Raw genomic sequence first — 25,072 nt, 5'->3', positions numbered from 1 at the left:
CCTCAGCCCATCTCCTGCTGAAACCCTCATCTATGCCTTTGGAATAGTCGAGTCTGGTGGCAACAATGCTCTCCTGGCCGGCCTCCCGTCGTCCACCCTCTGTAAACTTGAGCTCATCCAAAACTCTGCTGCCTGTATCCTAACTTACACCAAGTCCCGTTCTCCCATCACCCATGTTCGCTGACCTAGATTGGCTAAGAATGTAGAACTGGAGGAGGTTAGAGAGATAGGGAGAGGCAAGGCCATGGACGGATTTGAACACGAGGATCAGAATTTTAAAACTGAGGCACTGGTGGACCGAGAGCCAGTGTCAATCAGCGAGAACAGGGGTGATGGGTGAACGGGACTTGCTGCGAGTTCGGATACGGGCAACAGAGTTTTGGATGAGTTGAGGTTTAGAGGGTGGAAAACGGAAGGCCGGCTAAAAGAGCACAGGAATAATCAAGTCCGGAAGTCACAAAGGCATGGATGAGGGTTTCAGCAGGAGATGGGCTGAGGCAGGGGCGGAGACAGATGATGTTGCAGAGGTGGATGTCGGTGGTTTTGGTGATGGAGAGGATAATGGGGTCTGTAGCTCAGCTCAGGGTCACATAGGAGGCCGAGGTTGCGAAAAGTCTAGTTCAGTCTTCCCAATATTTAATTGGAGGAAATTTCTGCTCATCCAATACTGACAACACAGAGACAGTGGAGGGGTCAAGAGAGATGGTGGTGAGGTACAGCTGTGTGGTATCAGCGTACAAGTGGAACCTGACGCCATGTCTTCGGATGATATCGCTATGTTTTCGAACGATGTCGCCAAGAGGCAGCACGCAGATGAGAAATAGGAGGGAGCCAAGGATAGATCCATGGGGGACTCCAGAGGTAACGGTGCAGGAGCGGAAAGAGAAGCCATTGCAGGTGATTGTCCGGCTACGACTGGATAAATAAGAATGGAAGCAGGCGAGTGCAATCCCACCCAGCTGGATGACGGAGAAGAAGCGTTGGGGAAGGATGCAGACAGGTCGAGAAGGATGAGGAGGAATAGTTCACCACGGTCACAGTCACATAGGATGTCATTTGTGACTTTGATAAGGTCCGTTTCAGTACTGTGGCAGAGGTAGAAACCTGACTGGAAGAATTCAAACATGGAGTTGCGGGAAAGATGGGCACGGATTTGGGAGGCGACAACACGTTCAAGGACTTTGGAGAGGAAAGGGAGGTTGGAGATAGGGCAGTAGTTTGCAAAGGACAGCAGGGGTTTTTTTTTGAGGAGGGAGTGATGATGGCAGATTTGAAGGGGACGGGGCAGTACCTGAGCAGAAGGCACCATTTACAATATCAGCTAACATGGGGGCCAGGAAGGGAAGTTTGGTGGTCAGCAGTTTGGTAGGAAGAGGGTCGAGGGAGCAGGAGGTGGGTGTCATGGACAAGAGGGCATATGGGAAGATAGGAGAGAAACTAGAGAAAGATGCAAGTTCAGGGCTAGGGCAGGAGGGAACCGTAGGAGAAGTTTGGCCTGGTGGGCTAGGGGGAGGGAAGCAGAAGAGGCAGCTGAACGGATGGTCTCAATCTTAGTGCCAAATTAGTCCATGAGTTCCTCGTACTTGCTGGTGGTGAGGGTGGAGAGGGCAGGGGAGAGGGGTTTAAGGAGACAGATGGTAGTAGAGAAAAGCCAGGGGTTATCATTGCATTCCAGGATGATTCTGAAATAGTGAGCAACTTTACAAGATGTGTGCTGAGGGTAGAGAGAGGCATTGAACAGATTATTTCAAAAATAGTCTTTATTTTCAACAGATAAAGGTCACATGAGTGTCTGACACAGGAATGAAGATCACCAAACCAAGGGCCTCCATCAAGCTGCTGAGGATTGTGTGAGGACATATCCCATTTACTGAAGTCCATAGTTTAGGTGCAGCTTGACAAAAGCCAAGGTTTAGGGGCCTGGTGTACATCGGGGTCCATGACATCCACATAAGGCAGCGAGCTACACAAACACTGGACTACAGGTAGAACAGATCGTTTTTGCAACAATGAAATGTTCCCTTTTACTATCACAGGTAAATGTGCTTTCAGCTGGAGACTGGACAATAAAAAATGAACTTTGGGAAATACACGGAGCTGATCACAGAATCCTACACCAGTCAACTGCACAGATGTGTTCCCAGAGTAGCTGGTTGCACTGGAGACGGCTGAGGTTAGAAGTCCATAGAGCTGTGAGCCAGGTAGTCCTTGCGGCCGATGTTGCTGACCTGCTTCGTTTGCATGGCCTCCAGTTTCGGACAGTCCGTGATACGATGGCCCAAACCACCACAAAACGTGCAGCCTCTTTCACCTGCAGAAAGCACCAAAATTACACACAAAATAGCAAACACACATCCACAAGAGCCTCTCTTGAGGCTGCACCACCCCTGTTTATACAGTGCCCACACCACAAAGCCCCTCATAGAAAGGTTCGTCATTAGCAGCTTAACAAGTCCAAATGTTACAAACAATTTGAACCAGCCATGAGGCTCCTTAACTGAATATTTCTGTTAACAGGCAGTGCTGACATTTGTTCAACAGACTTCAGCTGGTCTGAGGCGTCGAGCAAACTAAATGGGCGGGTGCGGAGGGGTTTACACACAGCTCCAGTATAAGGTAGGCTCCACACTGATGTGTGTCTTGCTGCAGAGTATAGTCCCCACCGGGAAAAAAAATACATATATGAAGCATAATTTTATGAAACTTATAAAAAGGGACTGTGTGAGTGTTAGAATCACCCAGCTTTGCAGCACCTCATCTCAACTGTTCCCGGACTGTCAGGTCAAGAGAGAGACTCAAATTGAACAAACTTTATAAGAAAGACAAGTCTGAATTTCCCCCAATCTTTATTCCTGGGACAGACTCCTTCCTTTAGGGATCAATAAATATTTATGTAAAATCACTGGGCAGGGTTTGCACTCCCTTACCAATTATTTCTAATCTACAATCGGTGCAAAGCAAGGTTGGTGCAGAACAGGGTTGGTGTTAGCGTTTGACAGACTTTATGGCAGGTGAGCACCACTTGTAATAATATCATAGAATGGTACAGCACAGAAGGAGGCCGTTCAGCCCATCGTGCCTGTGCCGGCTCTTTGAAAGAGCTATCCAGTTAGTCCCATTCCCCTGCTCCTTCCCCGTAGCTCTGTAAATTTTTTCCCTTCAAGTATTTATCCAATTCCCTTTTGAAAGTTATTATTGAATCTGCTTCCACCCCCCTTTCAGGCAGTGCATTCCAGATCATAACTCGCTGCTTAAAAAATGTTTCCTCATATCACCTCTGTTTTTTTTGCCGATCACCGTAAGTCTGTCTCCCCTGGTTACCGAACCCTCTGCCACTGGAAACAGTTTTTCCTTATTTACTCTATCAAAACCCTTCATGATTTTGAACACCTCTATCAAATCACCCCATACCCTTCTCTGCTCTAAGGAGAACAACCCCAGCTTCTCCAGTCTCTCCACATAACTGAAGTCCCTCATCCCTGGCACCATTCTAGTAAATCTCTTCTACATCCTCTCTAAGGCCTTCACATCCTTCCTAAAGTGCGGTGTCCAGAATTGAACACAATACTCCAGCTGAGGCCTGACAAGTGTTTTATTAAGGTTTAACATAACTTCCTTGCTTTTGTACTCTATGCATCTATTTATGAAGCCCAGGATCCCATAGGCTTTTTTAACCGCTTTTTTAACCTGCCCTGCCACCTTCAAAGATTTGTGCACATATGCCCCCAGGTCTCTCTGTTCCTGCACCCCCTTTAGAATTGTACCATTTAGCTTATATTGCCTCTCCTCATTCCTCCTACTAAAATGCATCACCTCACACTTCTCTGTGTTAAATTTCATCTGCCATGCATAAGATGTTTTTGCCTGAAGGATATTTAAAGCCTTGAACTGGATGTTGCCTCAGCTGCCAGAGCTTTCGACTTTGACTCGAAAGTCGCTGTTAAGTGCTTGTAGCAGACAACATCATAAAAGAATCAGCAGATTGCAGACTGATGTAGCACTGTGCTAATTATGCCAGTTTATAATTTGCAGAGCATGATGTAAATTAACAAAGGCTGAACTTAATTGGTGAAAGAATTGCTTTTTGCTTTTCTTGGAGGGTATCAGATTGAATAAAAAAAACATTTAGACCAGCAAATAAAACAGCAAATCTGTTTCTGCCCGAAATAAACAGAGCTCTGAAATTAGTGCAAATAGATAATATTTATCGCTTTTTGGTGGATATAAGCGACTGCCCATTTTAAATGTGGAGGTTTTAAATGGTGGGGAAGACGTCCCCATTCCTGAGTGAGCTTCCTCTTTCTCCCATTCTCCAGGAAGCACTTGCCCTGCTGCGATCCGGCTCCACTGGCAGCCTCTGGTACTTCACCACGCGATTCTGGCCACCGAGGGCTGGCAACATATTCGGCCTTAACCAGCCTTTCAGTTATTTTGCTCTATTCCCAACAGGTTTGTAAGGGGCAGGTACAGAGAGCAAGGAGAAATTTAATATCATAAAACTCAATGATGTGCTGAAGAGTAAAACATATTTTGCAGAAGTGTCACGTCATCCCTGAATTAATCTGGTCTCAATACATCCCAACACTACACAACCCAAAGCCAAGCCCCCTCTTGGGAATTGGCTGTGCACAGAACGGCTGCTGTATTTCCCTACATTTTCTGAGAGATGTTTGAGGTGTGCTAAGGTGCAATATCAATGCAAAACAGTGATCAAGAGAGTCCAGGAGAAATATATCCCACTTAAAAGCAAGAACAAACTAGCCAGTAGTGACACACAATGGATGAATAAAGAAATAAGGGCAAAATTGAAATTAAAGAAAAAGGCATTCACTATGTACATAGACCATAAAGGAGAGGATGACAAAAGGGAATACAAAAAGGTTAGGAAAGAAATGTAAAAAAAAATCAATAAAACAAAGAAACTACAAAATTAAATTATCAAGGAATATAAAAAGAAATGAAGTATTCTACAGACATGTAAATAACAAAAGAAAAATCAGAAGAGGAATAGGGCCACTAAGGGATACACACGATAAACTCACAAGTAATGACAGCAAAATAGCAGAAATATTAAATAATTACTTTGCTTCAGTATTTACCAGGGAGACTAACAAGGGCATGACATTAGAAGAAGTGATCAAAAAAGATACGAAGACATTTAAGATAGAAAGAGGGGAGATAATTGACATACTAATCAAACTTAGAGAGGATAAAACTCCTGGTCCGGATGCATTGCATCCGCGAATATTAAAAAAAGTTAGGGAAGAGATAGCAGAGGCACTATTACGTATATAACATGTTAATTAATGACCTGGACTTGGGTACAGAGGGTACAATTTCAAAGTTTGCAGATGACACGAAATATAGTAAACAATGTGGAGGATAGTAACAGACTTCTGGAGGACAGAGTCTCAGATGAAATTTAACAGAGAGAAGTGAGAAATTTTGGTGGTATGAGGAGAGGCAATATAAACTAAATGGTACAATTTAAAGGGAATGCAGGAACAGAGAGACCTGGGGGTGCACATACACAAATCTTTAAAGGTGACAGGACAAGTTGAGAAGGCTGCTTAAAAAGCAGTGGGATGCTGGGCTTTATTAAAAGAGGCACAGAGTACAAAAGCAAGGAAGTTATGCTAAACCTTAATAAAACACTGGTTAGTTAGGTCGCAGCTGGAGTATTGTGTTCAATTTTCAGCACCACGCTTTAGGAAGGATCAAGGCCTTAGAGAGGGTGCAGAAGAGATTTACTAGAATGGTGCCAGGGATGAGGGACTTCAGTTATGTGGAGAGACTGGAGAAGCTTGGGGGTTGATCTCCTTAGAACAGAGAAGGTTAAGGGGAGATTTGATAGAGGTGTTCAAAATCATAAACGGTTTTGACAGAGCAAATAAGGAGAAACTGTTTCCAGTGATCGGCAAAAGAGCCAGAGGCGACATTAAGAAATATTTTTTAATGCAGTGAGTTGTAATGATCTGGAACGCACTGCCTGAAAGGGTGGTGGAAGCAGATTCAATAGTAACTTTCAAAAGGGAACTGGATAAATACTTGAAGGGAAAAAAATTATAGGGCTATGGGGAAAGATCAAGGGAATGGGACTAATTGGATAGCTCTTTCAAAAGAGCCGGCACAGGTACGATGGGCCAAATGGCCTCTTCCTGTGCTGTACTTACTATGATATATAAAAATTCATTAGAAAAAGGAATAGTGCCAGAGGACTGGTGGACAGCTTAATGTGATTCCTATGTTTAAAAAAGGAGATAGCTTAACAAAAGCTTAACATCGGTGGTAGGATAGATAATGGAATCCTCACTCAAAGATGTAATAGAAAAACATATCGAAACCAAAAATATAATAAAGAATAATCAGCACAGATTTCAGAAGGGAAGGTCATGCTTGACCAACCTTATTGAATTCTTTCAAGAAGTAACAGAAAGGGTAGACAAGGGCATTGCAGTAATGTAATATATTTGGATTTTTCAAAAGGCACCGCATAGTAGAGCATGTGGAGTTGGGGCAAGTAGCAGAATGGAAAGCAAGCTGGCTACAAAACAGAATGTGGAGATGCCGGTGATGGACTGGGGTGGACAAATGTAAGGAATCTTACAACACCAGGTTATAGTCCAACAGTTTTATTTGAAAATCACAAGCTTTCGGAGGCTTTCTCCTTCGTCAGGTGAGTGACGAAGGAGAAAGCCTCCGAAAGCTTGTGATTTTCAAATAAAACTGTTGGACTATAACCTGGTGTTGTAAGATTCCTTACATTTACAAAACAGAAGAGAGAGAGTAAGGGTGAAAGGTAGTTACTCAGACTGGTAAAAGGTGGGAAGTGGTGTTCCACAAGGATCGGTGCTGGGTCCACTGTTGTTCACAATCTACATAAACGATTTGCACTCGGGAATCGGAAGTACAATTTCAAAATTTGCGGATGACAACAAATTGAGGGGTATAGTTAATACTGAGGAGGACTGCGACAAAATACAGTAAGAGATTAATAAGCTTGCAGAATGGGTGTGTAATTGACAAATGAACTTCAATATAAATGTGAGGCGATACATTTTGGCAGGAAGAATAAGGAGGCCACATACTCCTTGGCAAATAAGAGTCTAAATGGGGTAAAGGAGCAGAGGGATCTGGGAGTATAGATACACAAATCGCTAAAAGTAGCAAAGCAGGTTAATAAGGCCATAAAAAAAGTAAACAAAAGCACTGGGGTTCATTTCTAGAGGGATAGAATTGAAAAACAGGGAAGTTATGTTAAACTTATATAGAACCTTGGTTAGACCACACTTGGAGTACTGTGCCTCCATATTATAAAAAGGGTACAGAAGCACTGGAGAAGATGCAAAAAAAAATTTACTAGGATGATACCAGAACTGAGAGGTTATACGTATCAGGAAAGATTGAACAGGTTGGAGCTCTTTTCGCTAGAAAAGAGAAGAATGAGGGGTGACCTGATGGAGGCCTTTAAGATTATGAAAGGGTTTGATGGGGTAGACATAGAGAAGATGTTTCCACTTGCGGGGGAGTCCGGAACTAGGGGCCATAAATATAAGATAGTAGCTAATGAATCCAATAGGGAATTCAGAAGAAACTTCTTTACCCAAAGAATGGTAAGAATGTGGATGAAGATGGTAGTGGTTGTTGGAGGCCAATCATCTCAGCCCCAGGACATTGCTGCAGGAGTTCCTCAGGGCAGTGTCCAAGGCCCAACCATCTTCAGCTGCTTCATCAATGACCTTCCCTCCATCATAAGGTCAGAAATGGGGATGTTCGCTGATGATTGCACAGTGTTCAGTTCCATTCGCAACCCCTCAGATAATGAAGCAGTCCGAGCCCGCGTGCAGCAAGATCTGGACAACATCCAGGCTTGGGCTCATAAGTGGCAAGTAACATTCGCGCTAGACAAGTGCCAGGCAATGACCATCTCCAACAAGAGTGAGTCTAACCACCTCCCCTTGACATTCAACAGCATTATCATCGCCGAATCCCCCACCATCAACATCCGGGGGGTCACCATTGACCAGAAACTTAACTGGACCAGCCACATAAATACTGTGGCTACAAGAGCAGGTCAGAGGCTGGGTATTCTGCGGCGAGTGACTCACCTCCTGACTCCCCAAAGCCTTTCCACCATCTACAAGGCACAAGTCAGGAGTGTGATGGAATACTCTCCACTTGCCTGGATGAGTGCAGCTCCAACAACACTCAAGAAGCTCGACACCATCCAGCCTGCTTGATTGGCACCCCATCCACCACCCTAAACATTCACTCCCTTCACCACCAGCGCACAGTGGCTGCAGTGTGTACCATCCACAGGATGCACTGCAGCAACTCGCCAAGGTTTCTTCAACAGCACCTCCCAAACCCGCGACCTCTACCACCTAGAAGGACAAGAGCAGCAGGTACATGGGAACAACACCATTTGCACGTTCCCCTCCAAGTCACACACCATCCCGACTTGGAAATATATCGCCATTCCTTCATCGTCGCTGGGTCAAAATCCTGGAACTCCCTTCCTCACAGCACTGTGGGAGAACCTTCACCACACGGACTGCAACGGCTCAAGGCGGCGGCTCACCACCACCTTCTCAACAGCAATTAGGGATGGGCAATAAATGCCGGCCTCGCCAGCGACGCCCACATCCCATGAACAAATTTTTTAAAAACTATCACAAGGAGTAGTTGAGGCAAATAGAACAGATTCATTTAAGGGGAAGCTAGATAAACACACGAGGCAGAAAGGAATAGAAGGGTTTGCTGTTTGGGTTAGATGAGGTAGGGAGAGAGGAGGCTCGTGTAAAAGGAGAGTCCGAGAGCGGGAGGAGAGTCCGAGAGATGAGCGCAGTGTAAAAGGAGAGTCCCGAGAGGTGAGCGCAGTGTAAAAGGAGAGTCCGAGAGGTGAGCGCAGTGTAAAAGGAGAGTCCCGAGAGGTGAGCACAGTGTAAAAGGAGAGTCCCGAGAGGTGAGCGCAGTGTAAAAGGAGAGTCCGAGAGGTGAGCGCAGTGTAAAAGGAGAGTCCGAGAGGTGAGCACAGTGTAAAAGGAGAGTCCGAGGGGTGAGCACAGTGTAAAAGGAGAGTCCCGAGAGGTGAGCACAGTGTAAAAGGAGAGTCCCGAGAGGTGAGCGCAGTGTAAAAGGAAAGTCCAAGAGGTGAGCGCAGTGTAAAAGGAGAGTCCGAGAGGTGAGCACAGTGTAAAAGGAGAGTCCGAGAGGTGAGCACAGTGTAAAAGGAGAGTCCGAGGGGTGAGCACAGTGTAAAAGGAGAGTCCCGAGAGGTGAGCACAGTGTAAAAGGAGAGTCCCGAGAGGTGAGCGCAGTTGTAAAAGGAGAGTCCGAGAGGTGAGCGCAGTGTAAAAGGAGAGTCCGAGGGGTGAGCGCAGTGTAAAAGGAGAGTCCGAGGGGTGAGCGCAGTGTAAAAGGAGAGTCCGAGAGGTGAACGCAGTGTAAATCTAAGGCAAGTCATGGCAGCAGAGCTCGCACCCGTGATATTCTCCTCCTGCACTATTTGGGAAGTCATGGACACTACCGGTGTCCCTGGCGACCATGTGTGCAGGAAGTGTGTCCAGCTGCAGCTGCTGGCTAACCGCATTTTGGAGCTGGAGCTGAGGGTGGATTCACTGTGGAGCATCCGCGATGCTGAGATTATTGTGGATAGCATGTTCAGTGAGGTGGTCACACCGCAGGTAAAGATTACGCAGGCAGAAAGGAAATGGGTGACCGCCAGGCAGAGCAGGAGTCCCCTGGGGCCATCTCCCTCTGGATACTGTTGGGGGAGATGGCTTATCAGGGGAAAGCAGCAAGAGCCAAGTTCGTGGCACCTCGGGTGGCTCTGCTGCACAGGAGGGGAGGAATAAGAGGGGCAGGGCTATATTGATAGGGGATTCAATTGTAAGGGGAACAAATAGGAGTTTTTGCGGCCGCAAATGTGACTCCAGGATGGTGTGTTGCCTCCCTGGTGCTAGGGTCAAGGATGTCACAGAGTGGCTGCAGGGCATTTTGGAGGGGGAGGGTGAACAGCCAGTGGTCGTGGTCCATATCAGTACCAATGACAGTGGTAAAAAAAGGGATGAGGTCCTGCAAGGTGAATTTAAGGAGTTAGGAGATAAATTAAAAGGCAGGACCTCAAAGGTAGTGATCTCAGGATTACTACCAGTGCCACATGCCACTGAGTATAGGAACAGGAGAATAGACCAGATGAATGCATGGCTGCAGGGATGGTGTAGGAGGGAGGAATTTAGATTCCTGGGACATTAGTTCCGGTTCTGGGGAAGGTGGGACCTGTACAAGCGGGACAGGTTACACCCGAGCAGGACCGGGACCGATGTTCTCGCAGGGGTCTTTGTTAGTGCTGTTGGGGAAGGTTTATACTAGAATGGCAGGGGGATGGGAACCTGAGCAGGGAGACAGAGGAGGGGGAAACAAGGATAGAAACAAAAGACAGAAAGGGAAGAAGCAATAGTGGAAGGCAGAGAAAATAAGGGCGAAAAACAAATAGGGCCATAGTGCAAAATAAAACTAAGATGACTAGCAATCTTAAAAAGACAAGTCGAAAGGCATTCTGTCTTAATGTGCGGAGCATTCGCAATAAGCTAGATGAATTAACAGCGCAGAGAGATTAACGGTTATGATATAGTTGTGATTACGGAGACATGACTGCGGGGTGACCAAGGATGGGAACTGAACATCTGGGGGTATTCAATATTTAGGAAGGAGAGGCAATAAGGGAAAGGAGGTGGGGTAGCTTTGTTAATAAAGGAGGAAATCAATGCAATAGTGAGGAAGGATATTGGCTCGGAAAATCACCATGTGGAATCTGTATGGGTGGAGCTGAGAAACACCAAGGGGCAGAAAACGTTGGTGGGAGTTGTCTATAGGCTCCCAAACAGTAGTGAAGATGTAGGGGAGGGCATTAATCTACATATAGATTGGTCAAACCAAATTAGCAATAATACTGTGGGGGAGGAATTCCTGGAGTGTGTACGAGATGGTTTTCTAGACCAATATGTTGAGGAACCAACTAGACAACAGGCGATCCTAGACTGGATATTGTGCAACGAGAAAGGATTAATTAACAATCTTGTTGTGCGGGGTCCCTTAGGGAAGAGCGACCATAACATGATAGAATTCCTCATTAAGATAGAGAGTGAAGTAGTTGAATCCGAAACTAGGGTCCTGAATCTAAATAAAGGAAATTACGAAAGTATGAGGTGCGAGTTGGCAATGATAGATTGGGGAACTTTACTAAAAGGGATGACGGTGGATAGGTAATGGCTAATATTTAAAGAACATGTGCAGGAATTACAACAATTATTGATTCCCGTCTGGCGCAAAAATAAAACAGGAAAGGTGGCTCAACCGTGGCTTACAAAAGAAATTAGGGATAGTATTAGATCCAAAGAGGAGACATATAAAATTGCCAGAAAAAGCAGCAAGCCTGAGGATTGGGAGCAGTTCAGAATTCAGCAAAGGAGGACAAAGAGATTGATTAAGAGGGGGAAAATAGAGCATGAGAATAAACTGGCAGGGAACATAAAAACTGACTGTAAAAGCTTCTATAAATATGTCAAGAGAAAAAGATTAGTGAAGACAAGTGTAGGTCCCTTACAGTCAGAAATGGGGGAAATTATAATGGGGAACAAAGGAGGACACAAATAACCTCCCAGAAATGTTAGGGAACCAAGGGTCTAGTGAGAGGGAGGAACTAAGGAAACCAGTATTAGTTAAAAAAAACAGTGCTAGGGAAATTAATGGGGCTAAAGGCTGACAAATCCCCAGGGCCTGATAATCTACATCCAAGAGTACTAAAGGAAGTGGCCCTGGAAATAATGGATGCATTGGTGATCATCTTCCCAAATTCTATAGACTCTGGAACAGTTCCTACAGATTGGAGGGTGGCAAATGTAACCCCACTATTTAAAAAAGGAGGGAGAGAAAAAACAGGGAATTACAGACCAGTTAGCCTAACATCAGTCGTGGGGAAAATGCTGAAGCCTATTATAAAAGATGTGATAACAGAACACTTGCAAGGCATTAATGGTATTGGACAAAGTCAGCATGGGTTTATGAAAGGGAAATCATGCTTAACAAATCTATTGGAGTTTTTTGAGGATGTAAATTGTAGAATAGATAGGGGAGAACCAGTGGATGTGGTGTATTTGGATTTTCAGAAGGCTTTTGATAAGGTCCCACACAAGAGGTTAGTGTGCAAAATTAAAGCACATAGGATTGGGGGGAATATACTGGCATAGAAACAGAGAGTAGGAATAAATTGTTTTTTTTTCCAGGTGGCAGGCAGTGACTAGTGGGGTACCGTAGGGATCAGTGCTTGGGCCCCAGCTATTCACAATATATATCAATGATTTGGATGAGGGAACTAAATGTAACATTTCCAAATTTGCTGATGACTCAAAGCTGGGGTGGAATGTGAGCTGTGAGGAGGATGCAAAGAGGCTCCAATGTGATTTAGACAAGTTGGGTGAGTGGGCAAGAACATGACAGATGCACTATAACGTGGATAAATGTGAGGTTATCCACTTTGGTTGTAAAAACAGAAAGGCAGATTATTATCTGAATGGTGATTGATTGGGAAAAGGGGAGGTGCAACGAGACCTGGGTGTCCTTGTACACCAGTCGCTGAAAGCGAGCATTCAGGTGCAGCAAGCAGTTAGGAAGGCGAATGGTATGTTGGCGTTCATTGCAAGAGGATTTGAGTACAGGAGAAGGGATGGCTTACTGCAGTTATACAGGGCCTTGGTGAGACCATATCTGGAGTATTGAGTGCAGATTTGGTCTCCTTATCTGAAGAAGGATGTCCTTGCCAATGGAGGGAGTGCAACAAAGGTTTACCAGACTGATTCCTGGGATGACAGGACTGACGTATGAGGAGAGATTGGGTCGACTAGGCCTATATTGACTAGAGTTTAGAAGAATGAGAGGTGATCTCATCGAAACATATAAAATTCTAACAGGACTAGACAGACTAGATGCAGGGAGGATGTTCCCGCTGGCTGGGGAGTCCAGATCCAGGGGTCACAGTCTCAGGATACAGGGTATGCCATTTAGAACCGAGATGAGGAGAAATTTCTTCACTCAGAGGGTGGTGAACCTTTGGAATTCTCTACCACAGAAGACAGTGGAGGCCAAGTCATTAGATGTATTCAAGAAGGAGACAGATATATTTCTTAATGCTAAAGGGATCAAGGGATATGGGGAAAAAGCGGGAACAGGGTACTGAATTAGACGATCAGCCATGATCATTTTGAATGGCGCAGCAGGCCCGAAGGGCCGAATGGCCTACTCTTGCTCCTATTTTCTATGTTTCTATGCATAAACACCAGCATGGACCAGTTGGGCCAAATGGCCTGTTTCTGTGCTGTACATTCTATCTAATTCTGTTCAGCTTTCCAAAGTTGAACGTGTAAAAGTAGAAAGCTTAAGCTGACTGTCGTTTAAAGGAAGTGTGTATCTAGTCGACAGGCCAACGTACCTCCAATGTCCAGCATGGTCTCATCTCCCGTCTGAAGGACCTGTAGAACAGGTGGGACCTTCTGCTTAGCTTCCAGTAACAGGGCCTTCAGATCCATCAACACCGACTCGTCTGCGAGGGAAACACTCATTAGCAACAATTAAAACCACTGAAAGAACCAGTCTGATACAGGACTCACAAAACTGATTTCTCACAGTTTACATTAAGAGTATTTAATATAGATACACGCCTGGCCAATGAAACATGCCTGACAGCAACAGAACGGAGCAACGGTGCATACTAGCCACCCACCCTGCTCTCCTGAAGGCGGTGACCCTTGGCAACAGTACGCCATCACAGAAGCTGGCTGCCCTCCAACGCCTCATATCGCTCACAAGTGATCATTCTTTACATCAATCCAGGCTATTTATTTGTGGGTGGCATCACAGCCAAAATCGATTCTGTTCACACCCAACATCCACACAAATGCACTTCGGAACAGGAGACATGGCAGTGACCCAGAGTGGGAGTATTGTCATTTCTTGCCCTCCCGAGCCCAGGAACACTGACTCTAATGATAGTGCCCCTCCCACCATCAGCTAACTCAGCTCAGAATGGAAATTTACTGAGGAAGACCGATTAATTGAAGGAAGGAGTTCAAATAAAATACACAATTCCACCTTTCATGAGAACAGAGTTAAAGTATACTCGATAGTTTCCAAGTGCTGTGTTCACCATTTCCTGTTCGCTGTACAGCACAAAGTGTGTGTTTGTTGTCCAGAGCAACTCTAAGACAGCCTCAAATATTTCCAGAAATGGAGATGGGGAGCAAGAGAAAAGAAACTCCCAGTTAACAGCACCTTGACTTGTAGCTGTTGTCAAATACATTTCATCTCACCATGCCTCAGTTAGGAACTAAAATCCAGTCAGCATAAGCTCTGCCGTGTACCCGTGAACACCTTGACCAAAAGCCAGCCATGGCCTTCGAGTTTCCTGTAATTTTTGCAGTTTTTACACTCTGGCACCACTTACCACAAGCTTTGTTGATGAATGTTGTTGCTATCCCCGTTTTCCCTGATCGACCAGTACGTCCAATTCTGTGAACTGAATATTGAGAAAGTGCTCAGATTTAAGGGACTTCCAGAAACAGGGCTGGACAGACAGCAGCAGAATATATCACTGAAACAAAGAGCAATCATCATACTGGAACAGAGAACCGAGTCAAATAGAAGATTTATGTGGTATTGAGTTATCAGACACTGGAGGTCTAGAGCATTATTTGACCCTAAGATGAGCTTCCGACCCCATATCCGCTCCATCACCAAGACCGCCTACTTCCATCTCCATAACATCGCCTGTCTCTGCCTCCGTCACCTCCAGCCCGACAACCCTCCGAGATTTCTGCGCTCCTCCAATTCTTGCCTTTTGTGCATCCCTGATTTTAATTGCTCCACCACTGGCGGCCATGCCTTCAGCTGCCTAGGTCCTAAGCTTTGGAATTCCCTCCCTAAACCTCTCCGCCACTCCACTTCTCTCTCCTCCTTTAAGACGCTCCTTAAAACCTACCTCTTTGACCAAGCTTTTGGTCATCTGTCCTAATAGCTCATTACGTGGTACGGTGTGAAATTTTGTTTGATAACGCTCCTGTGAAGCGCCTTGGAATGCTTTACTACGTTAGAAGTGCTATATAAATGCAAATTGTTGTTGTTATAGGTTGGATATGTGTCCATTACCCAAGGATCGGATAAGCCTAATCTCCAGGGAGATGTGCAACAAGCTCCACTTACACCGTTAAACACATTGGTCTCCTCCTGCCCAATTTTGCACCATTCCTAAATAAAAGCCTTTCATCCCAGTGGTGAACATAATATTATTCAATTTAATATTAGGTTTGAGAAGGAGAAGTGAGATTCACAAACCAAGATTTAAGGCAAACTTCGAAGGGATGAGAAATAAATTGACCACAGTAAATTGAGCTGAGCTGTTAATGGGTAAATCTACAGACAAACTAAAGCGTTTGCAACCATCTTTTGCCAGAAGTGCCGAGTGGATGATCCATCTTGGCCTCCTCCCGACATCCCCACCATCACAGAAGCCAGTCTTCAGTCAATTCAATTCACTCCACGTGATATCAAGAAACGGCTGAGTGCACTGGATACAGCAAAGGCTATGGGCCCCGACAACATCCCAGCTGTAGTGCTGAAGACTTATGCTCCAGAACTAGCCGCGCCTCTAACCAAACTGTTCCAGTACAGCTGATTCAGTAATGTCCTTTAGGGAAGGAAACCTGCCATCCTTATATGTGACTCCAGACCCACAGCAATGTGGTTGATTCTTAATCGCCCTCTGAAATGGCCTAAGCAAGCGACTCAGTTGTACAATATCACTGCAGAAAGTCAGACTAAGAATAAAACTGGACGGGCCACCCGACATTGACCACTAAGCACCGGACACGACAAAGGCAAACCAAGTCCAGTCAACCCCGCAAAGTCCTCTTCACTAATGTCTGGGGACTTGTGCCAAACTTGGGAGAGCTGTCCCACAGACTAGTAAAGCAACAGCCTGACATAGCCATACGCACTGAATCATACCTTTCAGCCAACGTCCCAGACTATTCCATCACCATCCCTGGGTATGTCCTGTCCCACCAGCAGGACAGACCCACCAGACGTGGCGGTACAGTGGTATAGTCAGGAGGAGGTGGCCCTGGGAGTCCTCAACATTGACTCCGGACCTCATGAAATCTCATGGCATCAGGTCAAACATGGACAAGGAAACCTCCTGCTGATTACCATGTGGTATCAAGAAACGGCTGAGTGCACTGGATACAGCAAAGGCGATGGGCCCCGACAACATCCCGGCTGTAGTGCTGAAGACTTGTGCTCCAGAACTAGCCGAGCCTCTAGCCAAACTGTTCCAGTACAGCTACAACACTGGTGTCTACCTGACGATGTGGAAAATTGCCCAGGTATGTCCTGTCCACAAAAAGCAGGACAAATCCAATCCGGCCAATTACCGCCCCATCAGTCTACTCTCAATTATCAGCAAAGTGATGGAAGGTGTCGTCGACAGTGCTATCAAGCAGCACTTATTCAACAATAACCTGCTCACCGATGCTCAGTTTGGGTTCCGCCAGGACCACTCAGCTCCAGACCTCATTACAGCCGTGGTCCAAACATTGACAAAAGAAATGAATTCCAGAGGAGAGGAGAGAGTGACTGCCCTTGACATCAAGGCAGCATTTGACCGAGCATGGCACCAAAGAGCCCTAGTAAAATTGAAGTCAATGGGAAATCAGGGGGAAAACTCTCCAGTGGCTGGAGTCATACCTAGCACAAAGGAGGATGGTAGTGGTTGTTGGAGGCCAATCATCTCAGCCCCACGACATTGCTGCAGGAGTTCCTCAGGGCAGTGTTCTAGGCCCAACCATCTTCAGCTGCTTCATCAATGACCTTCCCTCCATTATAAGGTCAGAAGTGGGGATTTTCGCTGATGATGCACAGTGTTCAGTTCCATTCGCAACCCCTCAGATAATGAAGCAGTCCGTGACCGCATGCAGCAAGACCTAGACAACATCCCACTTGCAAGTAACTTTCGCGCCGGACAAGTGCCAGGCAATGACCATCTCCAACAAGAGAGAGTCTAACCACCTCCCCTTGACATTCAATGGCATTACCATCACTGAATCCCCCATCAACATCCTGGGGGTCACCATTGACCAGAAACTTAACTGGTCCAGCCACATAAATATTATGGCTACAGAAGCAGGTCAGAGACTGGGTGTCCTGCAGCGATTGACTCATCTCCTGACTCCCCAAAGCTTTTCCACCATCTACAAGGCACAAGTCAGGAGTATGATGGAATACTCTCCACTTTCCTGGATGAGTGCAGCTCCAACAACACTCAAGAAGCTCGACACCATCCAGGACAAAGCAGCCCGCTTGATTGGCACTCCATCCACCACCCTAAACATTCACTCTCTCCACCACCGGCGCACCGTGGCTGCAGTGTGTACCATCCACAGGATGCACTGCAGCAACTCGCCAAGGCTTCTTCGACAGCACCTCCCAAACCCGCGACCTCTACCATCTAGAAGTACAAGGGCAGCAGACACATGGGAACAACACCACCTGCACGTTCCCCTCCAAGTCACACACCATCCCGACTTGGAAATGTCTCACCGTTCCTTCATCGTCGCTGGGTCAAAATCCTGGAACTCCCTTCATAACAGCACTGTGGGAGAACCTTCACCACACGGTCTGCAGCGGTTCAAGATGACGGCTCACCACCACCTTCTCAAGGGCAATTAGGGATGGGCAATAAATGCTGGCCTTGCCAGCGACGCCCACATCCCATGAATGAATGAAAAAAAACAGTGGGAAGCATTCCAAGATGTTTTTGGTACAAAACCAGTACATACCCCTAAAAGGCAAAAGACCTTTATGTGGTTAAGCAACCATGGTCAACAAATGTAGTAAGAGCCCATTGCCTCTATTTCCCTTTTTTCTTCTTTTCTCTTTACGCCTCTGAGGCTCCTCTCTCCCGTTGTCTCTCCTTTCATTTCTCCTCTCTCAGGTACTCCGCACCCCCCCCCCACCAAATCCCTAGCCCAACCCTCGACCTTCCTATTCCCCTGCTGCCATCCTATGGCTTGACTCCCTCTTAAGTAAGCCTGCAGCTTTCCTCTATGCCTCTCTTGGCATCCTCCGAAGGGACATCGAGGCACTCTATGCTGCCTCTTTAAGAGCAGCAACCCCAACTGCCCTACCGACTTTCCCAACTAGCGTGCCCGCTAGGGGCTAATCTTGCCAATGCATTAAAGAATATTTGCAAACTTCACCACATATTATTGCAATGTTTAAACCAGATTAAACCTTCCTGTCCCACCCACCCTCCCAGCGTTCACCCTGTGCACTCTGCCAGCGGATCAGCTATCACCACCCCTCTCTGCATCTCCCTCCAGAATGTCCGTTCACTTGTGAACAAGGCCCTTGCCATCCATGAGCGTATTGTGGATGATTGCACCGACATCATGGCCTTGATGGAAACCTGGCTGATGGGTAATGATACCTTCCCCATTAGTGAAGCCTCCCCGCCTGGCTATATCTTCCACCACTTGCCTCGCCCAGACCGCCGCGGTGGCGTTGTGGCCCTTCACACCAAATCACAGCTTGGTCTGTCCCCCTTCTCCTCCTTTGAGCACCTCACCTTGTTTCACCATCTCACCTCTCCTTCAAAATCCTCGTTCTCTACCACCCACCCAAGTTTCTCACTGAGATATCTTCACTGCTTTCCTTCCTCAGCCTCTGCACCCAGCGACTTCTCATCCTCTGTGATTTCAATCTCCATCTCAACTCATCATGCCCTCTCACCTCTTAGTTCACTGCCCTCCTATCCTCCCTTAATCTCTCTCTCCATGTAAACTCCCCTAACCATATTCACAGCCACCCCCTCGACCTTGCCATCTCACATGGCCTCTCCACTCCCATTGTGTCAATCATGGATAAGGCCATCTCTGACCACTTCCTTGAATCCCTCTCCACACACATCCCTCTTTTCCCTTCCAACCCCACTTCCTTCTGTGTCCGCCCCTGGAAAAAACTCTCCTCCAAGTCACTTACAACGGCACTTTCAAATTCCCAACTGTCCCTCCAATTGACCCTCCATTCACCACGACATTTCTGCAGCTACCGATCTGCTCAATCACACCCTCGCCTCCACCTTTGATGCCCTTGTCCCCATTAAAACCATTACTCTCTCTCAGCCTGGTCGTTCTCCCTTCATCTCAGCTCCCTTAAGTCCAAGGGACGCGGACTTGAATGTTTATGGAGGATAAATGGTTTAGCCACTCATCGCCAGATCTGGCTCAATCACATAAAGTACTATCAGATCCTGCTCTCCTCTGCCAAAAGTGCTCACTATTCCAGGATCATCCTGGAATGCAAAGATAACCCCCAGCTTCTCCTCCATTTCAAACTGTCTTCTTAAACTCTTCTCTTCTGCCTCCTCCACCCTCACCTCCAACAACAAGTGCGAGGAGCTCATGGACTCCTTTGTCACTAAGATGGAGACCATCCGTTCAGCTGCCTCTGCCGCTTCCCTCCCTTCCCCTAGCCCAGCAAGTCAAACTTCCCCTACAGTTCCCTCAGACCCTAGCTCTGAGCTTACATCTTTCTCCAGTTTCTCTCCTATCTCCCCTTACAACCTCTCCGAGCTCATCTTGACCATGAGACCCACCTCCTGCTCCCTCGACCCTATTCCCACTAAACTGCTGACCACCCAACTTCCCTTCCTGGCCCCCACGTTAGCTGATATTGATTACGGTTCCCTCTCCTCAGGTACTGTCCCCTCCCCTTCAAATCTGCTGTCATCACAGACCTCCTCAAAAAATCCACCCTTGACCCCTCTGACCTTGCAAACTACCGCCCCAACTCCATTCTCCCTTTCCTCTCCGAAGTCCTTGAACGTTTTGTCGCCTCCCAAATCCGTGCCCATCTTCCCCGAAACTCCATGTTTGAATCCCTCCAATCAGGTTTCTGCCCCTACCACAGTACTGAACCTGCCCTTATCAAAGTCACAAATGACATCCTGTGACTGTGACCATGGTGAACTATCCCTCCTCATCCTTCTTGACCTGTCTGCAGCCTTTGACACGGTTCACCGCATCATCCTCCTCCAACGCCTCTCCTCCATTGTCCAGCTGGGTGGGACTGCACTCGTCTGGTTCCATTCTTATCTATCCAGTCGTAGCCAAAGAATCACCTGCAATGGCTTCTCTTCCCGCTCCTGCATCGTTACCTCTGGGGTCCCCCAAGGATCTATCCTTGGCCCCCTCCTATTTCTCATCTACATGCTGCCCCTCAGCAACATCGTCCAAAAACACAACATCAGATTCCACATGTTCACTGACGACACCCAGCTCTACCTCACCACCTCTCACGACCCCTCCACTGCCTCTCATTTGTCACACTGCTTGTCCGACATCCAGTACTGGGTGAGCAAAAATTTCCTCCAACTAAATATTGGGAAAACCGAAGCCAACGTCTTTCATCCACGCCACAAACTCCGTTCCCTAGCCACTAACTCCATCCCTCTCTCTGGCCACTGTCTGAGGTTGAACCAGACCGTTCGCAACCTTGGCGTCCTATATGACCCTGAGATGAGCTTCCAACCCCATATCTGCTCCATCACCAAGACCGCCAACTTCCATCTTCGTAACACCGCCCGTCTCCGCCCCTGCCTCAGCTCATCTGCTGCTGAAACCCTCATCCATGCCTTAGAATCATAGAAAGGTTACAGCACAGAAGGAGGCCATTCAGTCCATCGAGTCCGCGCCGGTTCTATGCAACAGCAATCCAGCGAGTCCCACTCCCCCACCCTTTCCCCGAAGCCCTGCAAATTTTTTCCTTTCAAGTACTTATCCAGTTCCCTTTTGAAGGCCATGATTGAATCTGCCTCCACCACCCCCTCGGGCAGAGCATTCCAGATCCCAACCAGTCGCTGGGTAAAAAAGCTTTTCCTCATGTCACCTTTGGTTCTTTTGCCAATCACCTTAAATCTATGTCCTCTGGTTCTTGACCCTTCCGCCAATGGGAACAGTTTCTCTCTATCTCTTTTAAGGATTCCCTTTTATGTTGGCCACCGGTCTATTCTCATACTCTCTCTTTGCCCCTCTTATTTCTTTTTTCATTTCCTCTCTGAACTTTCTATATTCTGCCTGGTGTTATCGACCTGACATCTGTCATACGCCCCTTTTTTCCATTTCATCTTACTCACTATCTCTTTTATCATCCAGGGAGCTCTGGCTTTAATTGCCCGACCTTTCCCCCTCGTGGGAATGTACCTAAGCTGTTCCCAAACCATCTCCTCTTTAAAGGTCACCCACCGTTTAGTTACTTTGTTACCTCTAGACTCGACTATTCCAATGCTCTCTTGGCCGGTCTCCCATCTTCTACCCCCCATTAACTTGAGCTCATCCAAAGCTCTGCTGCCCGTATCCTAACTCGCACCAAGTCCCATTCACCCATCACCCCCTGTGCTCGCTAACCTACATTGGCTCCCAGTCCGGGAGCGTCTCGATTTTAAAATTCTCATCCTTGTTTTTAAATCCCTCCATGGCCTCGCCCCTCCCTATCTCTGTAACCTCCTCCAGCGCTACAGCCATCTGCACTCCTCCAACTCTGGCCTCTTGCGCATCCCCGATTTTAATTGCTCCACCACTGGAGGCCGTGCCTTCAGCTGCCTAGACCCTAGCTCTGGAATTCCCTTCCTGAACCTCTCCGTCTTTCTACCTCTCTCTCTCTTCCCTTAAGACCCTCCTTAAAACCTACCTCTTTCACCAAGCTTTTGGTCAACCTGTCCTAATATCTCCTTATGTGGCTTGATGTCAAATTCTGTTTAATAACACTCCTCTGAAAGATGCTATATAAATGCAAGTTGTTGCATTTATCAAACTGAAAGAAAAGGTTTACACTAATGCAAGGAAAAGTAATAATCCAGTGGACTGGGAGAGCTATAAAAAGCAACAAAGGGATCAAAATCAAGTGATGAGTTGCAGTAAGGGAACCTAAAAAAAAGGGATTTCAAAGCTAACAATAAAGTTTTTATAAATATATTAAGAAATTAACAGTGGCAAAGGGGAATGTGGGCCCAGTAAAGATGCATGCAGTACTACGATGGATAGTACAAGGGAACCTAAAAATAAGGCAAGGGGAAGAACTTACTAGATTTAATACAAGTTTAAAAAATGGTAATGGAAAAAATAATGGGATGTAAGATAGATAAATCTCCAGGACCTGATGGTTTCCACCCCAGGGTTTTACAAGAAACGGGTGGGGAAATTGCAGATTCCTTAGTCATAATTTTCCAAAGCTTTCTAGATTTGGGAATTGTGCCTTTGAAAATTCCATCATTTAATAAGGGAGGGAGGGAGAAACCAGGTAACCACAGACCTGCCAGTTTAACATGAATTGTGGGTAAGTTACTGGAATCTATCCTCAGGGACAGAGTGACTGAGCACCTGGACAAGTGTGAGCTGATCAGAGATTCAGCATAGATTTGTGAAGGGTAGGTCATATTTGAATAATCTAGTTGAATTTTTTGGGGAGGTCACTTAAATGGTGGATAGGAGAGTGTCTATGGGTACTACCTTTATGAACCAACCGCATTTGATATGGTTCCGCACAAGTGATTGTTAGCAAAAATGAGACCGCATGGAATTGGAAGTAACCTTGTGACATGGGTTGGTAATTGGTTGGAAGGGAGTAGGGATAAAGGAATTGTACACTGATTGGCGTGATGTGACAAGTGATGTTCCCCAGGGATCTGTACTGGGGCCTCAACTTTTCACTTTATTTAACAATGACTTGGATGAAGGAATAGAGATTTGTATATCCAAGTCTGCAGATGAGACAAAGTTAGGAGGCACAGTAAATAGTGTAGATGGGAGCAGGAAGTTACAAAGGGACAAAGACAGATTAAAATGAGTGGGTAAAACTGCAGCAGATGGGTGTTCAATGTGGGGAAGTGTGAGGTCATCAACTTTGGATCACTGAAAGACAAATTTCTTAATGATGAGAGATTAGGAGCTGTGGAGGAACAAAGGGATTTGGTGTCCATGTACACAAATCATTAGAAGCTAGTGGATAGGTACAGGTACAAAAAATAATTTAGGGTCTAGACAGAGTAGATAAAGGGAAACTGTTCCCATTGGCGGAAGGGTCAAGGACCAGAGGACATAGATTTAAGGTGATTGGCAAAAGAACTAAAGGTGACATGAGGATAAACTTTTTTACACAGCGAGTGGTTAGGATCTGGAATGCACTGCCCGAGGGGGTGGTGGAGGCAGATTCAATCATGGCCTTCAAAAGGGAGCTGGATGAGGACTTGAAAGGAAAAAAATTGCAGGGCTACGGAGATAGGGCAGGGGACTAGCTGGATTGCTCTTGCATTGAGCCGGCACAGACTCGATGGGCTGAATGGCTTCCTTCCGTGCGGTAACCTATGATTCTAAAAGGCTAATGGAATGTTGGCCTTTATCTCAAGAGGACCGGAATAGAAAGGGGTGAAAGTTACGTACAGAGCCTTAGTCAGACCCCAACTCAAGTATTGCCTTCAGTCTGGGCACCACATCTCAGGAAGGATATATTGGCCTCGGAAGGGGTGCAACGAAGATTCACCAGAATAATAACGGGGCTAAAGGGATTAAAGGGATTAAATTATGAGGACAGGTTGCATTAACTTGGCTTGTATTCTCTAGAGTTTGAGAGGAGATTTAATTGAGGTGTTTAAAATGATAAAGGGATTTGATAGTATAGATACAGAGAAACCGTTTCCTCTGGTGGAGGAATCCAGAACAAAAGCGTGTCCAGCTTGGCTCAGTGGCAGCACTCTCACCTCTGAGTCAGAAGGTTGTGGGTTCAAGACCCACATCAGGAATTAAGCACATAATCAATGTTGGCACTTCAGTGCAGTACCGAGGGAGTGCTGCACTCTTGGAGCTGCCGTCTGATAGGTTAAGTGAGTGGGCATAACTGTAGCAGATGGAGTTCAACGTAGGAAAGTGTGAGGTCATCCACTTTGGACCCAAGAAAGATAAATCAGAGTATTTTCTAACTGGTGAGAAGCTCGGAACTGTGGAGGAACAGAAAGATTTAGGGGTCCAAGTACAGAAATCACTAAAAGCCAGTGGACAGGTACAAAATATAATTAATGTTGGCCTTTATCTCAAGGGGTCTGGAATACAAAGGGGTGGACGTTATGTTGCAGCTGTACAGAGCTCTGGTTAGATCCCATCTGGGGTACTGCGTTCAATTCAGGGCACTGCACCTCAGGAAGGAAATGTTGGCCTTGGAGGGCAGATTCACCAAAATGATACCAGGGCTAAAAGTGTTTAATTATGATGACAGGTTGTATTCCATTGAATATAGAAGATTAAGGGGTGATCTAATAGAGGTGTTTAAGATGATTGAAGGATTTGTTGGGGTATATGGAGATAAACTATTGCCTCTGGTGGGGGAGTCCAGAACAAGGGGGCATAACCTTAAAATCAGAGCAAGGCCGTTCAGGGGTGATGTCAGGAAGCACTTCTTCACACAAAGGGGAGTGGAAATCTGGAAAACTCTTCCCTCAAAAAGTTGTTGAGGCTGGGGGTCAATTGAAAATTTCAAAACTGAGATTGATAGATTTTTATTAGGTAAGGATATTAAGGGTTACGGAACCAAGGCGGGTCGATGGAGTTAAGATATAGATCAGCCATGATCTAACTGAATGGCAGAACAGGCTCGAAAGGTTGAATGGCCTACTCCCGTTCCTATATCTTTCGGATGAGACGTTAAACTGCCCTCTCAGGTGGATGTAACTGAGGCCCTGTCTGCCCTCTCAGGTGGATGTAACTGAGGCCTGTCTGCCCTCTCAGGTGGATGTAAATGAAGAGCAGGGGAGTTCTCCTGGTGTCCTGATCAATATTTGTCCCTCAACCAATATCACTAAGAAACAGATTATCTGGTCATTGTTGCTTGTGGGATCTTGCTGTGCGCAAATTGGCTGTTGCATTTCCTACATTACAACAGTGACTACACTTCAAAAGTACTTCATTGGCTGTAA

At 46.3% G+C, this 25,072-nt stretch overlaps 1 protein-coding gene across 1 annotated transcript in view; it reads right to left on the bottom strand.

The window, feature by feature from the left end:
* Positions 1-1,742: 1,742 nt before the first annotated feature.
* The window catches only part of ddx41 (DEAD-box helicase 41), a 128,768-nt gene continuing 105,438 nt past the window's right edge, over positions 1,743-25,072 (bottom strand). The window contains exons 15-17 of the mRNA XM_068004442.1: positions 14,501-14,572; positions 13,490-13,600; positions 1,743-2,311 (exon numbers count right to left, since the gene is read on the bottom strand). Of these exons, the coding sequence (XP_067860543.1) occupies positions 2,175-2,311; positions 13,490-13,600; positions 14,501-14,572 (320 nt within the window). The 3' untranslated portion in view covers positions 1,743-2,174. The remainder of the gene's footprint in view (positions 2,312-13,489; positions 13,601-14,500; positions 14,573-25,072) is intronic.

This window comes from Heptranchias perlo, chromosome 23 (assembly GCF_035084215.1).
Source record: "Heptranchias perlo isolate sHepPer1 chromosome 23, sHepPer1.hap1, whole genome shotgun sequence".
NCBI classification, from domain to species: Eukaryota; Metazoa; Chordata; class Chondrichthyes; order Hexanchiformes; family Hexanchidae; genus Heptranchias; species Heptranchias perlo.
Note: the sequence above shows the minus strand (reverse complement) of the source record. Positions and strands in the feature narration are given on the sequence as shown.